The sequence below is a fragment of the Hipposideros armiger genome, unplaced genomic scaffold, assembly GCF_001890085.2.
Source record: "Hipposideros armiger isolate ML-2016 unplaced genomic scaffold, ASM189008v1 scaffold_160, whole genome shotgun sequence".
Classification (NCBI taxonomy): Eukaryota; Metazoa; Chordata; class Mammalia; order Chiroptera; family Hipposideridae; genus Hipposideros; species Hipposideros armiger.
In genome coordinates, this window is record NW_017731510.1 from 2,071,166 (window position 1) to 2,089,001 (window position 17,836).

Sequence of the window (17,836 nt, forward strand, 5' to 3'; positions counted from 1 at the left end):
GAGGCACGAAGTCTGAAAATACTGTGGTTTTCTGATTGTTTACAGTGATGAAGAGAAAAGTTAGAAGAAATATGGTGTGCCATCTTGGTTTCTTGTATCTGATAAAATTAGCTTTTGAAGTGAGTCTCCATTTTCGCTGGACTTTCTTAACAGTCACAAGATGTTTCTTGGGATAGCTCTCATTACTCCAGGATTCAAAGCTGATTAACATGATTTCAAAAGCAAATTACTTTTTAGAACTGTAACTTACAATAGTTTCTCTTGCTAAACATTTAGTAAGCACTGTTTTAAAATGCCTCTGTGATCTTTTCATCTGCAAAATACTTGTGTTACAGTAACTGCAGCCTTCATTTTAGTTTTTGTTTTGTTTTCACTTTGTTATAGGAGCCCCTTTTTAGTGTTTCGTGATAACACCTTAACCTTGGTAGCAATCCAGAAATCTCGTACTGCAAGTATTAATTGACCTCCCTCTCACTTGGAAGTAGAGTGGTTCTTGGTTATTGGTTGGAAATTATGAACTTCACAGAGAGTAGAAACACTACCGGTGCTATAGGAATGCAAGGACTCCCATGGCACTTTGGAAAGGCCTGTTTCTTGCCCCAAAAAGGCATGAATACTGGCTGGAGTGGAGAGCCATGTGGATTTGGGATGTTGACACTACTTGAAACAGCAAAAGTAGAGTGATGATTTCTGAATTCTGATTCGGGGCCCAGGGGTTGATGGCCTTTCAGACTCCTAAAGCTTATTACTGTTTCCCACACTTATTTGGAGGAAAAAACAAAACAAAAAACCCAAACCCTAAACCAAACACCTGTTATATGCTTTGCCACATGCATTTTCATTTCCATTGAAAATGCACTTTGTTTATTTAAATAGAGCTCTCAGCACGTACCAGAGACTGTGTTAGGCATTGAGGATGCAAAGAAATATCGTAAAGCCTAACGCTGCCATTAAGGAGTTTTCTCCAGTGATTGTCCCAGTTACCTGAGGGGCTGGTGCAACACGGAGCTGGGCCCCACTTGCAGACATTCTTATTGTTCTGATTCACTAGTTCCAGGTGGGGGCCCCTAGAATTTGCATTTTTACCAAGTTCCCAAATGAGGCTGATGCTGCTGGTCTGGGGACCACACTGCAGAACCACTGGTGTCGTGGAAGTGACAGGCAGCTAAATAGCGTGCAGTGCAGGTGCTGAGCTCAGTGTGGGGGCAGTTTCAGGTGCTCTGGGGGCATCTTGGAGGGAAAGCTTCCCTCATGAGATGTGCTAGTGTTCTCTTGAAGGATGAACAGGAGGTAACCAGTTTAAGACAGAGGGACAGGCTGAGACTCGGAGGTATCTGCAGGCACATCTGCAGAACTGCTCAGAATGGGGACAGGTGGTGAGAGGGCAGTGGGAGCAGAGGCCAGAGATGGCAGGCAAGGTGCAGTCGGCTATCTTTAAGCTTCCTAAAGCAATAATTGCTCCATCTGATGCCTTGAACTCCCGTCAGTGATCCCCAGGCTATAGCTGAATCACCGGTGCATGCTGAGAGGCAGCTCTGGGATGGATGTCAACAGCTTTGGTTGACTTTGAGAAGACTTTGGGCTTATTCTTCAAACTTGAGAAATCCTCTGAGGCCAGAGTGGATTCAGGGGTCTCACAGGGTCTCTTTCCACCTGAAGAATTCTTGCTCTAGGTAGTTTCACACACAGGGGGGACAACCAGGCCTAAGAACCCCAAATGGAAAACCATTTTCAAACAGAATTCCAAGTAGTTTCTCATGTACATGAAACTTCTTAGTTCTTCGTTACTGGGATATAAAATGTTTCTTTATTTTGATAATGAAGGTGGGAGAAATCCATAATTTCACTTGTCCTTCCACTATGAATTAAAAAAAATCCACTGCCTTTTTTCTTTTCAAAACATGACTAATTGTTCTTTCTAGTTTTTTCAAACTAATTGCTTCTTCTGATTTTTTTTCTAGGTAATTAAACTATTCACATAAAATATGCATTTTTACACTTAAAAACCATTTTCAATTTTCATAGGTATTCCTTGCTTTTGTGCTGATGATTTTTAACATAGCTCTGTTGCATTTATTTGACTTTTCTTCATTATGGCATATACTTCAATCAAATGCCTTCCTTTGGCCTTAAAATTGGACACTAACTTCCAACGTACAGTGGTTCTGGAATTTAATTTCTACCACCCTTCCTTATGTTGAGCCCAATTCCTTAGACTTCCCCACACACTTTGATAAGTAATTCACAGCACTAGTAGGATACCTTTCAGTAAACCTTCCTTTTTCTTATAGAAAATTAAATCTAGGCCCCTGCCAAGGCCATTCTCCCAGCTTGCAAGATCCAGTAGCTTTTCACAAATATCACATCATGTGAAATTCTTGATTTCTAAGAGAATACTAACAGAGATTAGAATAAGAAACAGAAAACCTAGTGCCCATTTTGAGTTTTGAAATTGTTAGTGCACTAGGAATGGCTTTTCTTCTTGTGCCGTGAGTGAATTCTGCCATCTTTGATTTTCACACTCACAGTGCCCATTCATTTACACTCACGCTGGTGGAGGCTGACAGTGCGGGCCTGTTTCATGCCAGGTGCTTGCACATACTTCCTTCGTCACATGTCAGCCCTACCAGGTCAGTGGTGGTATGTCCCTGCTTTATAAGTGAGGACACGGGAACTCAGAGCGGTGAAGGGCTTGTCAAGATCCAGAGCTAGTGTGTCTGTGAAGCTTGGACTTGAGCCTGGCCTTGCCTGACATGAAAGCCCAGGTTTCATCCAGCCCCATGTTTCTGTGATGTTATTTACAGGGTTTATAGACCCTTGACCATGGCACTCATGTTCTTCAGACAAGGGCCTGTTTCTTTGGCTTAGGGTCTTCTGTCCAGTGGAGTCTGCTTCCCAAGGTGGTCTCTGACTTTGACCATGACTCTTTTTTCTGGCAGTTTTTTGAAGCTATATGAGTACAATTTTTTTTTTGTTTTATGTGGTATATATCCAGGGGACCTTTTAGATGGACTGTTCTTGGGTGAATCTAGTATTGTCTGTTAATCAGACCACTGGCCAAATTGTTCAGTTTTGAATCTGGGTTCCAACACACTCACTGGCAGTGTGACCTTGAACAAGTTATATCACTTTGAACCTCAGCTTCTGCATTTCTAAAATGGAGAAAATTTACTTGTATTAGTTCAATTGATCCTCACCATAACCCCATGAAATATGTGCTGTTGACCTCATTATACGAGGTCTAACAATTAAGTTCACAAACTTATTGCACCGATGTCGCTAACCTTTTTTGATATCAGAGGGATTATTCGTTATGAATTTGTACCTACTGGACAGTTAACCAAGTTTACTATTTGGAAGTGCTGAAAAGGCTGAGTGAAAAAGTTAGACAATCTGAACTTTTTGCTAACAATTCATGGCTCTTGCATCACGACAATGCACCAGCTCACATGGCACTGTCTGTGAGGGCGTTTTTAGCCAGTAAACAAATAACTGTATTGGAACACCCTCCCTACTCACCTGATCTGTCCCCTACTGACTTCTTTCTTTACCTGAAGAGAAAGGAAATATTGAAAGAAAGACATTTTGATGACATTCAGGACATCAAGGGTAATATGACAACAGCTCTGATGGCCATTATAGGAAAAGAGTTCCAAAATTGCTTTGAAGGGTGGACTAGGCGCTGGCGTCAGTGCATAGCTTTTCTAAGGGGAGTACTTCAAAGGTGACCATAGTGATATTCAGCAATGAGGTATGTAGCACTTTTTCGAGGATGACTTTGCAAACTTAATTGTCTGACCTCATATGGATGAGAAAACTGAGGCACACGGAGTTTACATGAGTTGCTCACGATTACACACAACTCATAAGGAGGATGTATGGCCAGTGGATTTGAACCCAGAGCTGTGCACTTACTTACCCACACTACCTGACTGGGTACAGCTGTGGAGTTGTTCCAGTGGAAGCTGTGGGATTTATAAGTGGATGCATAATTATAAGAAAATGAGACCTTGATAGTTCTGACTCATCTTTCCCACTCGCTTTCTTTTTTGTTTTTTTTTCTTTTTCATTCAGCATCATTGCAAAGAGACAATAGCACCATTTATCTATACTGAAAGATTTTTTCTTTTGTTCTCGGCAAGCAGAAGAATTTGGGCTCCTCCATCTTAAACTTCATGGCATAGTTATATAGTAATCTTTCTTCATATATTTAACCACCTTTGTCATCATTTGTGCTTTCTTTTTTTTCATGCTTCTCTGTCCTTGTCCCTGGTTTTCTAGGTGACGGTGGGAGACATTGTGAAGGTCATCAATGGGCAGTATCTTCCAGCAGACATGGTCCTGCTCTCCTCCAGGTCAGCTATGCTACAGTGGGCACATTTTATGAAATGTTAAAAACAATGAAATAGTAAATGGTGACTGCCAAACCTAGTGCCACCCTTTCCCTTGTACCGTGAGTCACCAGCCTTCTCTCTCTGGCCTATTCTCCCATAACCTGTCATTTGCATTTTACTGACTTAATCCTAAATTTTCTGTCTCCCATTTATTCCTTTGTGCTTTCTGTGACCTCTTTACATTTTGTGATTCATTTTTGTCTTATGGCTGGCTATTCAGGGCCGTTCCTCAGTTGCAGGGACATTCGAGAGCAGTGGAGTGATTCGTTCAGTAACCTCCAGGTGGCAGCATATCTGAGACTTAGATCCTGTCTCCTGTTGGGTCCTGCCAGCTGCCTTTCCCGCGGAACCCAGTACCTCCCTTTACTAGCTATTCAGAGAACCACGGGAATTTTCTCAGCATAGACATGACCGGCACATGGTGTTTCCTCTTCACTCATCCACATTTTGCTCCCTTTTTACCCAAGTATCATTGCCATGTTCTGTAAGTTGTTTTGTGCCAGAAAGGTATCATCACTAAGTGGCGAAAATAATGGACAACACAGTCCTTGACTTTTCTTGATACGTGTAATTATATATCAAAGAAGGAATGCCAAAATTAGAATAAGAATAAACTTCTAACCTTGAGTTCAAGGTTAAACAATATGTTAACATTAACATTTCCTACATCCCTGTTGGGAATCATAGGTGCTCATAGTGTCTGCATTTTCTTTGATGGCAAACAGTGTTTCTTTTATTGTATGTGATCACATTAGATTTTAAGCCTTAACATGAATTTTCTGCTTAAGATCAAAGGTTTAAAAATAGACCACAGGCCTGTAGAGGGGTGAAAGCACCACGTACATAGGGCAGGATTCGTGTTTGTTCCTAATGATTGGTTACAAACAGACTCTTAGAAATAGTAAAATGTGGACCACTTGATAGTTTGGGGCCTAATTTAGTTGTGGCCCTCAGGAAACCTGGTTGGAATATGAGATTGTTTTTCCAAGCTGATGTCATGTTTGCAGGATGCTCATTAGTGCTTGAGACTGTACTTTGTGCCAAGCAGCCTGCTGAGAGAGATTGAACTATTGCCAAAGCCATGTAGCCAGTGAAGGTAGTGCAGGAGATTCGAACTTAGCCAGTGGTTTACAGAATCCATTCGCCTAACCATTAATTCTCTTAACTATTAATTATGCTGCCTAACTCTGAAGATTGGGAATAGCAGTATCTGCTATGATTGTTTTTATTCTTTGAGTTTTCTGTCCTTAAAATTAGGTGTTTTGATTAAAAACTCGCCTGTTGACGTAGTGAAAGGTCAGGGCACTAAAGGCTTGCCAAGCCTCTGCCTTGATTCCTGAACCCTTCTGGCTGTAATTTTCTGGAAAAGATGTGTTTATGCAGGCTGGGCCTGGGGAGGCTCTTTAGGTCTGGAAGAGCAGGCCAGGTCTCAGACTTTAAGGGTCACTCACACCTGTTGGTTGGGTCTTAGCTAAAGCATCATGTGTTTGCCCTAACCTTTCCCCACCCCTTCTCATTCATCCTCAGTTGTTTCTGTCTACCTGAGATCAAGCAGCCATTATGTGGGGCCCACGTGGGTGGACCATTGGGCAAACAGCTTTGTGTTGCTATTGAGCCCCAAAGACAAGTGTTTGTCTTTCTACTCAATTACTACTTCTAAAGTGATTGTTTATACAGTTGATCCTTGCACAACATGGTTTAACTATTCAAGTCCACTTATACATGGATTTTTTTCAATAAATACCTGCTCTGTTTTCAATTCATGGTTGGGAGTTGGGGGGTGTGGAGGGCCGACTGTATGCATTGATCTGCCATTTTATAGAGGACTTGAGCATCCACAGATTTTGGTATCCATGGGGGGTCCTGGAACCAATCTGCAGGTACCAAGGGACAACTGAGGATAGTTAAGTTTTGGGGGAGTCAGAAGATAAGCTTGGATTTTCGATTGTGCAACAATGTGGATGTCAGTGCCCCTAACCCCCGCGCTGTTCAAGGGCCAACTGTACTATTTTGAAGGGCTGATCAGCACACATAGTTTCCATAGTGGAGACTCTATGAGCTGTGAATCTGTGGAGGGAACCTTACTTAACTTTGGCTTTTTTCCCTCTCTCTCCATAGTGAACCTCAGGCAATGTGTTATGTTGAAACAGCCAATCTAGACGGGGAGACGAACCTTAAAATACGTCAGGTAAAGTTACCTTTGATGACCTGTGTTGTTATGGAGACCAAAATCGCAAATCTGGTCCCCCTCCCATGTACCACTCAATGCATTTTCTAGAGAAGAAAATGTTCTGCCACAAAGATTATGCCTTAACTCTAATGGAGTCTCCAGGAAGAACATGCCTTGTATTATGAAGGGAACTCCTTGACAGTGCGGGCAGAGTCAAAACAGTGGGCTTCATCCAAGTTATATTAATTCTAGAACAAAGAATAGTTTTTAATACAATAAACACTTCAAGCATTTGACAGTTAAATTTTATGCTGCATAAAATTGATTTGGATAATTCTGTCCACATATTTTTCTTTTCTACCTCAGATATTTGATTTAGACTATTTTTTCTGTTTAAAGAAGAATTACTGGGTGCTAGATATAATACTGTATTAAAGGGATTCTTTATTCTATGTTTACAACCAGAGTTAGAGTATAGCTAATAAGTATGCTTTCTGTGAGGTGTTTGAGTATGTGTATTGTTACTAAACATGGATGTTTCCAGTACGGTGGTGGGATCTTAGCTTTCTGCTTCATTGAATTCTTTTGAAACTTTTTGCATTAGTTTGCTGTCTGTAAAAAAGCTGCCTGTAACGTCCATCTTGTGCGATAATAGTTTGATTTCTTAGCCTCCTCAAGTTATTCCATTTTAGATGATTCACCATTTCCTTTAGATTAAGAGTGGGGATGTAGAATGTTGTCCCTAAACCCAGAAGATTGTATTCAATTTCCTCTTTTGGTTTAACATTTTAGGGTTTGACTCACACTGCTGATATGCAAACAAGGGAAGTGTTGATGAAGTTATCTGGAACTATAGAGTGTGAAGGGCCCAACCGCCACCTCTATGACTTCACTGGAAACTTAAACGTAGATGGGAAAAGGTATCACTTTCCCTTTAATTAGTGGGTTTTTTTTCTTTTTTTCTTTCTCTCTCTCTCTCTCTCTCTTTTTATTTTTTTAGCTGAGCCATCCTGCCACCTGTTGGCAACTCAGCTTGGGCTGGACTCGAACCGCTGTTGCTCAGAGCTCAAACCCTTGAGCAAGCTCTTAACCAACTGAGCCACTCGGCCGGCCCTTCTTTCTCTCTTTTTTTAAATGGGACTAGGAATTACTGGTGCTTTGGAAAATATAAGTTTGTTTCCTGTTTTCATAACATTTCAAAACAATGAGGTTTCTTTATGTTGAGTTTAGATATGAGAGACCGAGCTTTTTTTGAAATACTATTTCAATCAATTTAAACCTTCCCTTAAATTTAAGGAAATAATTGTTTTTTTGTTAAGAAAAACAGCCAGAGGGTCTGAAATGAGATTCACAGCACTGGTCTGTTCTTTCTGTATATATTACCTGCCAGGGAGGAGAGATGGTTTTGGCTGTATAAAATTGTTCAGAAAAGCAGTAGACAGGGGTCTGAGGTGTAAAAAAGCTAATATGTTTATTAGGAAGCTTTTTTTTTGACTAGCATTCTTTTAAGTAGCATTTGTTTTTAGAAAGTTGAATGAAAGGAACAACAATTAGAATATTTGTTGTCTTCCTTTAGAATATTCAGTGCCCTGTTGTCTGTATTCTGTTGTCTTTGTCCTCTTGGCATTGTTTTATTGTTGGAGAGTCATTTTTTTGTCATTATGTTGAGGTGCAGTTTCTACCCTCTGCCCATCTTTAACCTGCATGGTTCTTACCGATGAAGGCTTCCCACCTTGGTATTTTGATCAGACCCAAAGGGAAGGACCCCATCATGGGGATCTACCCCAAATACCCATGACAACTACGTGTGACTGCTTCCTTGATTTTCATTTGGTGTGCAGAGCCATTCCTAGGCTCCCATTTTGGATTTCTACATTATCACTCAACTTTTTATCTAATCATTAAGCCATCCCTGACAAATTTGATAATGTAGCTTTATTGCTTCCCTGCACCCTTTACCACAGGCATGAAATAAACTGGGTTTCCCAAATGAATAAACTGCTGGCTATTTTAACAATTTCCTTTTAGGGTGTTGAGTTTTTTTTTTGTTTTTTTTTAGGGTGTTGAGTTTCTTAACAGGGTTATAAGATACACAATTCCCTCTAACTTTTTATAGGAAAAACTTTTTTTTTCCCTGTAGTGTAGTGATGAAGGGATAAGAGAAAACTTTTTGTGCTTTTTTTTTTTTTTTTTTTTTTTTTTTTTTTAGAGTAAGCTAATGGCAACCTATTTCTCAGTGAAATAGTTCAAATTTGACTAAAGGAAACATTTGATTTATGGTGGGTTTATGTTTAAGGGGGAAAGCTCATACTCATTTGTCAGACTATAATTAAATATAAATGTTGTTTCTTATTTTTAGCCCTGTTGCCCTTGGGCCTGACCAGATCTTATTAAGAGGTACACAGCTTAGAAATACTCAGTGGGTCTTTGGCATAGTTGTTTACACGGGACACGACACCAAACTCATGCAGGTAAAACGTTTCTGTGCTGAAAAACAATGCCGATTTTAGCCTTCCTTTCTTTCTTTCTCCCGTCCCCTCTTTCCTTTCTTCCTCCCTCCCTCCCTCCCTTCTTTTTTTTTTTCTGTTTTTATGGCATAGAGAGTGGAAATGCAGATGTTGCATTTAGGAAGCTCCAGTATGTCTATGAACCTAAATTTGGGAAGGAAATGCCTTTATTTTGGTTCTCTCTGTAGTTTCCCCTGGATTTCTGTTCTTGTATCAGATATTTGTTACCTCTTGTTTGAAATCTCAATGGTCTTTGTTTCCCAGATTTTAGGGGGACAATCAGTTCTAACTTATTTTACCTTCTGGACTTAAATGGGGACTTGTCCTTTCTTTATTGCTCTCACTACTTCTGCTCCTCACCCCATTACTTAGGGTTTTACAGTAAATTGTCTAATTTAACTGAATTCTAGACAATGTAAAAATCAATTATTTTCAAACTAATGCTTATTCTTCATATGCCAAAAAAAAAATCAAACATGATTTTGCTCTTTTTCCCTGCTAATGTTTTTTAAATTAATTGCATATTTGCATCCCACATTTATATTATGACATATTTTGTCAGGAAATTTTGAAATTCTGCATAAATCTGTGTCTGTATGTGTCATTTCTTATATTTCTTTGATATCACTTGTCATCTTATTTTACTAATGGTAGCTATTAATGAGAATTGGACTTTTGGCTGGTCTGCCTTTTTGTATAATTTCTATGGCACATAATTGACGATATGTCTTAATTTAAAAATGTTTAGTGACCACTGTGTACCACGCCTTGTGCCCGGCTGTGTGGTTACAATCGTGAAAGGCCCAGTCTTCTCCTCTGGGAGCCACACAGACTAAGGGGTAGTAGGGAATTACCATGTAGAGAGATCAGTATTGTAATGTGTGTCATTACAAAGTGCTTTGGGTGTATGTAGAAGGGTCAACCAACCCAGATTTGGGGGTGTCAGTTGGATAGCCACTAAGAATTATTCTAAGAAGCACATTTTAGATGTGGATTTGGAGAAGGGAGGCTATTGTGTTGATCCACTCTTTGAGGTCAAATGATGTAGGAAGAGAGAGTTCAATACTTACTAGGACAGATGAAGTGATGGACCCCAATGTGCACACCTGCTGGGTCATGTAGTGGAGATAGAGGAGGGAGATGGGAGGACTAGGTGGATTGAGAGACTCATTGAAGTTCAAGAAGATTGTTGGAGATGCTGAGTGACAGCTGATCACTCTTTGAATCTCTGGGGTGGAAGGTTTGTAGAGTGGAGGGACCTGGGAGTGAACCATGGAAGTAGGAGGTGAATGGAGGCCATTCGATGTTGAAGACAAAAGGACTCAGAGACTAAGGCATTGGATGGGTTGGTGCTGTGGTTTTGAAGGTTGGATAATGGCAGGGCTAGGGAAGAGACAGTACCATAAGCCAAAGCTCAAGTCTTCAGGGCGTGAGGGGAAGTGACTGAGAGGATGATAGGTTTGCTGAGGGAAGAGGCAGAAGGTAGTGTAGCCAAATGGCATGACTTTTACAAGTGAGTTTTTAACATGGCATTAGAAAAATAAAGTGTCAGAAGTATCACTGAATCCCACAGATACATTCAATAGTATAATCTTCAGATTCTGAGGGGCGCAAGTCTTTCCTGGAGCACCCTCGGTTCGAGGGGACTTTAGGGAGGGAGTGTCTTCAGCTGGACAAGGCAGGGGGCAGGAGGCCAGCTTCTGAAGGAGGGCCAGGACATAGAGAAGTGCTGGTCCTGGAATGGTAGGGCCTCAGGTGTGGTGGGATGGTTACAGAGGGCGTGTGGGTGGGAGGGGCGATGGCTGTGAGGAAGCTCTGGGAAGGGTTAAGATTAGTCAGTGTGTCTGAGATGTGCCCAATTCATCCTTCTTGCTGGTTCCTCGCTCGTTCAGAAGTGTTGATGGGAAAGATTTAAGTTTGTTGCTTCTGAGCACTTGTCTGTGAAGAATTTATCTTGATAAATAGTGCTCTGCCACCTAGTAAGGATTTTCTGACTTTCTGAGCCCAGTGCCAGCATCTACTGTCTGACACTTTCGGAGCTCCCCTAAGCACAGATCACTTCTGTTTTTTATCAAGTGACAAAGAGATCACAAGGAGCTAGCCCAAGACTAGTTTTCAGGTTGTGCACATGACAAATTTAACCCCTCTAAAAGATTCCTGGTACACTGGCTTTTTTCTCAGGATGAAATACTGTTTTTCTAGATTCATACTTTGGTAATACAGCTTTGTAGCTAAGGTGTAAGAGATAATTAAGTTACACTTAAAATGATCCCATCGTCTCTTTAGTGAGAAGGTATGCACTGTTGCCTCATGAAGCTTGCATCTCCTGAGTGTGATGAGCACATTTCCTTGTACCTAGATGTGAGAAACAAACCCCTTTGCAAGGGTTATTACATGTTGACTCTTCAAGTACACAATAATAGAAAGCCCCAGAAACATCTGTGCTGGACTTGCTGTGCCTTTGGGGCTGAAACAACAAGTAAAAATAATGAGTTTCCAAAAGGAATATAGTATAACACACATAGCTGGAAACCATCCTGTTTGTGAAATAACATTTTTCATCTGTACTTGTATAACTTGACCACAAAGAGGAAACACGATTGCTTTAGGGCTCTTCTACTTTGTTTTGTTTTTCAGACTCTCCCCTCAATGCCTTCTATTCTCCAAAGCTCTCTTGCTTCATGTTTAGTGTAGTTACATGTAGAAATACTTCATTGTCTACTGTTGCTGTTGGTTGATTTAATGGGAAAGACAGATATTATCACAGGAATTACAGCAAATACTTAGTGCCCATGCCCTGTTCTAAGCAATAGGCATGTGTTAACCCATTTGATCCTCACAATGGCTCTGTGAGGAAGATACTATTATTTCTAATTTTTTTTTTAGATGTGGACATTGAGGCACAGGGTGTCTAAGTAAGTTACCAAAGTTACACACCCAGTAAGAGAGAGAGCTGGGATTCAAACATTGGCAGTCTGGCTCCCAAGTCCATTTTCTAACTAGTTCTCCACTGACTGCTTTCTTAGGAGGAAATGAAGTGTGTACAATTCAGGTCAGATGTAAACTTTTACAAAACTCTGACATTATGGCCTATTTCTGTTAAGAACTCCATTACTCAGAAGCAGCAGTGCTTTCTAAGAATTGTATATAAGAACTTATAATGTTAGTGGGAATTTAACATTACAGGCTCATCACTGTAAGTCGAAATGGTCAGCTGATGGGAACGGATGGGCAGAGCTTGGGTTCCCACAAGGTACACGTGTGGAAGCCTGAAGTTTTGGGCTCTTGTGTTGGATGAAAGGTAACTTTTCCTCACCCTGTTAACTGGCCAGGATTTAACCGCTGGAAAAAATCAGAAATCAGTAAACTAATGGAGTCATAGAAATGACATTTATGGTCAATTGTTTTCTGTCTATGCCTCCAATGAATCTTTATTAAAACCGATAACATCTTTACTTTTAAAAGACTGGGATAGGCAGGCTTGGAACTGGTTTCTTGGCTCTTGACCTCAGGCTGGAGGTGATGTGTTGTCCCCATCGACCTTTAGATGGTATTTGATTGATGATCGGTCAGCTTTTACTAATGGATTTCCATTTAGATTTTAGAGAAATTTTTTTAAAGTCTTTAAAGGACAAATAATTTAGAGAACTAAAGGGAGAAAAGAGTATGAGTATATAAAGGAAAATGCTGTTGTGCTATTTAGATCCTTAAAGGACTCAGTTTTTCAAAATCGCTAGTATAACACTTCCTCAACTCCCCACCCCCACAGGAAATCATGTCCATAATACTAGCATTTCTGGGCTTGGTGACAGAATTGAGATAACAATTTCAGTGATGTTGTGGTATGGGCATCTCTATGGAACTTAGGAATTGCCTCCTATTTTCATCTTGATTTTATTTTAAATTGTGACTATTTCTATTCTTATTTTCAGAGACATTTTCATCCTAGCTCTTGTTAATGATCAGATAAATCAAGAATAGTGAAGGAGAGTACTGACTTACATTTGGCACATGGCACCATTTTTATGACCAGCTGGTGCCCTAGAAGCTTTCAAGTCAGCTGATCTTTGCAAATCAGTGTTACCTTTAAAGAGGCAATCTCATGACTCATGGAAGGAGACCTGCAGACCAGAACCCCTGTGCCCATGGCCCCTGTCCACTTCCTGTTTTCTGATATAATCCAAGCTCTGCTCACCTCTAGGAGTGGGTTATTACCATCTGTTGTATGACTGTATTAATATCCTTTTGCTGCCATAACAAATTACACACATTTAAGCTTAAAACAACACAAAGTTGTTCTGTAGGTTGGAAGTCTGATACCAGGAGACCTGCAGGGCAGCATCCCTTTCCACAGAACACGCTAGGAGGCTCTAGAGGAGAATCTGTTCCTTGCTTCCCCAGCATTCTAGAGGCTGCTGGAAGCCCTTGGCTTGTGGCCCCTTTCCTCCATCTTTAACGCCAGCAAGGTTGCATCTCTTTGACCATTCTTCTGTAGTCTTGTCTTCCTCTGACCATACCTGGGAAACAATCTCCCCTTTTCTCTGCTTTTAAGGACCTGTTAGATTAGGTCCACTTGAATAATCCAAGATAATCTCCCCAAATCAAGGCCCTTAATTTAATCATACCTGCAAAGTCCCTTTTGCCATGTAAAGTAACATATTCATAGGGTCCAGGTATTAGGATATGGACATCATTGGGGGTAGGGGTGGGTGGGCATTAATTATCCTGCCCAGCACAACTACCTTCAGAAAAGCTTTAATATTGTAAAATGACTTCAAAGTACATACCTGCCTAGTGTAAACGGTTCTATTGACTTTTCCTCTGCTGAGAGGATATAGTCCCCGATTTTCCACTGAATGTGCAGTGGCCTTTGAATCTGGCCTTCATGAATCTGAACTCGTTGGGCTGGTTTCCCCATCAGCAGTGAGAAATCCGGCTGTGCATGTTTACGTTTACAGATAGTTAGGCTGTCTTTTTGCTTTTTTTTTTTTACCTTCCAGTTTGTATTCTATTTATGATTCAGGACTCCATTCAGATTTCTCCTGGCCACTAGAACTTTCCTGACTTTTCCTGCTTGTTTCTTGTTCAGTTTTCCAAATGAATTCTTTGTCCATTCATTTATTTTCACACCTATTAATGTTCTGTTTTGCGTTATTGATGTATGTATATGTTTGTGTATGTCTTTTTTCTCAATTAAATTTTAAGATGTTGGAAGGAAAATGTGTACTTTCAAAATCTCTCTTTGTATATTAATTGTAGAGATATGTTGTTACTTTGAAGATTCTAGATATTTTATGATTTAGAATCTTTAAGTTTCTCTTGAATTAGCATCATTCTTATGTTTTCTAAATTGGACTGAAATGATTTATAATCTGTTGTGTTCTAAGATAATGAAAGTAGCTAATTTTATGCTAAAATGTAATCATAAGAAGTACAGGTTGAATCATGTAGAATTGAAATGTGTTCTTTAAAATGATAGAGTGTGTCTTCTGTCATCTTTATTTAAAACTAGCTGTTGACTTTAGGAATATGGTACACTTTTTAATTTCATTGGTTATTTGGCCAAAAAAATTTAGTCTTTTACTTTTGATTTGTTGAACATGGGTCACTTACCTCCTTTTCTCCCTACTCCTTGCCCCCAAGTCTCTTCTGTGACCCTTATTGATTTTAGATGTTGTCATGCAGAATTCCACCAAAGCACCTCTTAAGAGATCGAATGTTGAGAAAGTGACCAACGTGCAGATCCTGGTGTTGTTTGGCATCCTCTTGGTCATGGCCTTGGTGAGCTCAGCGGGGGCCCTGTACTGGAATGGGTCTCAAGGTGAAAATAACTGGTACATCAAGAAGATGGGTAAGTATTGGGGTGTGTTGCTTGTTGGAGTTGGACAAAACCTTTTTGGGCAATCCTTCCAAGCATGGTTTATGTGTGGTCGCCATGCCGTCCTTGTCCACCCTTTGACTATTCTGTATACTGCCAGCCTATCAAGGAGAATGAAAAATTAGGAATCACATGATGAAGTGGAGATGGACACATTTGGGGATTGTTTTATATTCAAATGGTTATTTTTAAACTATTTTTTTTAAGTTATTTTCTTAGTGGTTACTCCAGGGGTTACAATTTATGTCTTAGTTTATGAGCATCTACTTCCGATTAATAGTAATTTAGTTCCAGTATAATACAAAAATTTTACTCCAGTATAGATCTATTTCTTCCCTGCTTTATGCTGTTATTGTCATATATATTATATCTATCTATGTTATTATGCAATAAGTGTTGTAATTGATTTATATAATCTTACATCTTTTAAAGAAGCTAAAAGAAGTATACTTACAGAGTTGTTTTAACCTACTTACTTATTTACCATTTCCACTGCTCTTCATTTCTTCCTGTGGATTTTAGTTACATGTTATTTCTTTGCTTCTTTTAGCTTCATTCTGTCCTCACTCCTTTGTGCTCACATATGTACTACATCTGGATATAAGTCCAACAATGTAATTTTATAATGACATTTTTGCCATTTTTTAAATCTAAAAGAAAGGATAAAAAATATGTAATTACATTGTCTTTTATAAGTACCTATATAATTAATTACGTTTACTGCTGCCCTTTGTTTCTTTATGTGGATTTAATTACTGTCTTGTGTCACTTTCTTTTATCTTGGAGAATTTTAGTATTTCTTATAAGGCAGATTAGATAAAACAAATCTTCTTAGTTTTTGTCTTGGAATGTCTTAATTTCTCTTGTTTTGGAAGGGTAGTTTTGCTAATACAGAATTCTTGTAGAATTCTTGGTTGACATTTTTTCCTTTCAGTACTTGAATGTGCCATCCCACTACCTTCTGGCCTCCATTGTACATATGAGACGTCAGCTGTTAATCTTATTGAGTTTTTTTTTTTCCCTTGTATGTGAGACATTTTTCTATTGCTGCTTTCAAAATTATCTTTGGTTTACAATAATTTTGAGTTTATTCTTTTTGGAGTTTGTTGAGATTTTTGGATATGTATAATAATATTTTTCATCAAATTTGTGAAGCTTTCAGCTATTATCTATTTAAATATTGTTTCTGCCACATTCTCACTCCCCTCTCCTTCTGGTACTTCCATTATGTATATGCTAGTCCACTTGATGTGTCTTAACAGGTCTCTGAGGCTCTTTTTAATATTTTTTTCTTTTTTTCTTTCTGTTCTTTAGATTGGATAATCTCTATTGATCTATATTCAAGTTTGTCTGTTCTCTCCTCTGCAAGCTCAAATCTACTGTTGAGCTCCACTAGTGATTTTTTTTTCATTTGAATTATTATATATTTCAATTCCAGAATTTCCATTTGATTTTTTCTTTTAAAACTTCTGTCTCTTTATCACTATTTTCTAATTGATCAGTCATTGTCATCCTACTTTCTTTGAAAGCTTTAAACAGTTTTCTTTAGTTCTTTGAATATATGTATAATAATGCTTTGATGTCTTTGTTAGGTCCATTATTTGGGCCACCTCCTTAAAAGGCAGTTTCTGTTGCTTGTTTTTTCTTTTTCTCCCTGTTTTTCTTTCTTTCTTTTTTTCTGTATCATAATTTTTGTTGTTGTTGTTGGAAACTGGGCGTTTGAGGTAATATATTGCAGTAACTTGGCATTCTGATTTCCTCTTCCTCCTGGAGCTTGTTGTTGCTGTTTTTTGTTTATTTGATTAATGACTTGCCTAGACTCATTTGGTAAAGTCTGTTTTTTCCTGCAGTGTATAGCCTCTGATGTTACTGCTCAGTTCTATTTCCATGATTTTACCTTTTAATTTTAAAAAATGTATAGTTCGAGGTATGTAGTTATTTTTAGTACACTTGACCCATGAACAATATAGGGATTGGGGCACAACATAGCCAAAAATCTGTGTATAACTTTTGACTCCCCCCAAAACTAGTTGCCCCTCACTATCCATAGGGGATTGGTTCTAGGGCCCCCCATACATACCCAAATTCATGGATTCTTAAGTTCCTTATGTACAATGGCATAGATCAGTGCACATAGTTGGCCCTTCATGTTCTCAGACTCCCATCTGAGGACTGAAAACACTACAGGTATTTATTGAAAAAAAATCTGTGTATAAGTGGATCTGCAGTTTAAACCTATGTTGTTCTAAGGTCAACTGTATATTCATAGAATTATGCAACCCTTACCACTACCTAAATTTACAACATTTTTATCACCTCAGAAAGAAACCCTATCCTCATTAGTACTCAAAAGCCCTCTCCTTGTTTTTATGTTTAAGCTCAGATTCCTAGGGGTCAGCATAGCTTAGTGGTCAGCCAGTGACTGGTCAGAGGTTGTTCTTAAACTAACCCTTTGTTGTTTGATCTGCATGTGGCTTGGGGAATGCCTTTAATGTTTGGGAAATTTAAAAGTGCCAGTATTCAACCAGAGACTAGTAGCTCACAAGCACCTTCTCTGGTTCCTTCTAAGTATGTGCAGCCTTGTGCATGGACATGAACTTCTGGACCATGAGGGTTGAGTGTGATCTTAGTGAGATTTCTTTTGCCATCTGTTTCCATGAAACGTCATTTAATTTTTGGCTAATCTGCTGGGGTTTTTTTTTTTGTCCCTACTATTGTAAGATATTTGTCTTCCCGGATTATTAGCCACTGGGAACTCTATTATTTTTGACAGTGCCCTGGGCATGGCTTTTTTCATGCTCTGCTCCAAAAAGTGTCAGCTCTGTCAGACTGTTCCTGTCCTGGCCACTTGCCCCACTCTACAGTAGCAGCCTGCCCCACCCTGTGA

General features: G+C 39.4%; 1 protein-coding gene across 7 annotated transcripts in view; it reads left to right on the plus strand.

The window, feature by feature from the left end:
* Positions 1–17,836, plus strand: part of ATP8A2 (ATPase phospholipid transporting 8A2) — a 624,797-nt gene that overhangs the window by 159,626 nt on the left and 447,335 nt on the right. For all 7 annotated transcript variants that reach the window (XM_019651455.1, XM_019651453.1, XM_019651451.1 and 4 more), the window contains 5 exons: positions 4,282–4,355; positions 6,513–6,582; positions 7,357–7,484; positions 8,924–9,035; positions 14,757–14,922. In XM_019651455.1, coding sequence (XP_019507000.1) covers positions 4,282–4,355; positions 6,513–6,582; positions 7,357–7,484; positions 8,924–9,035; positions 14,757–14,922 — 550 coding nt within the window. The remainder of the gene's footprint in view (positions 1–4,281; positions 4,356–6,512; positions 6,583–7,356; positions 7,485–8,923; positions 9,036–14,756; positions 14,923–17,836) is intronic.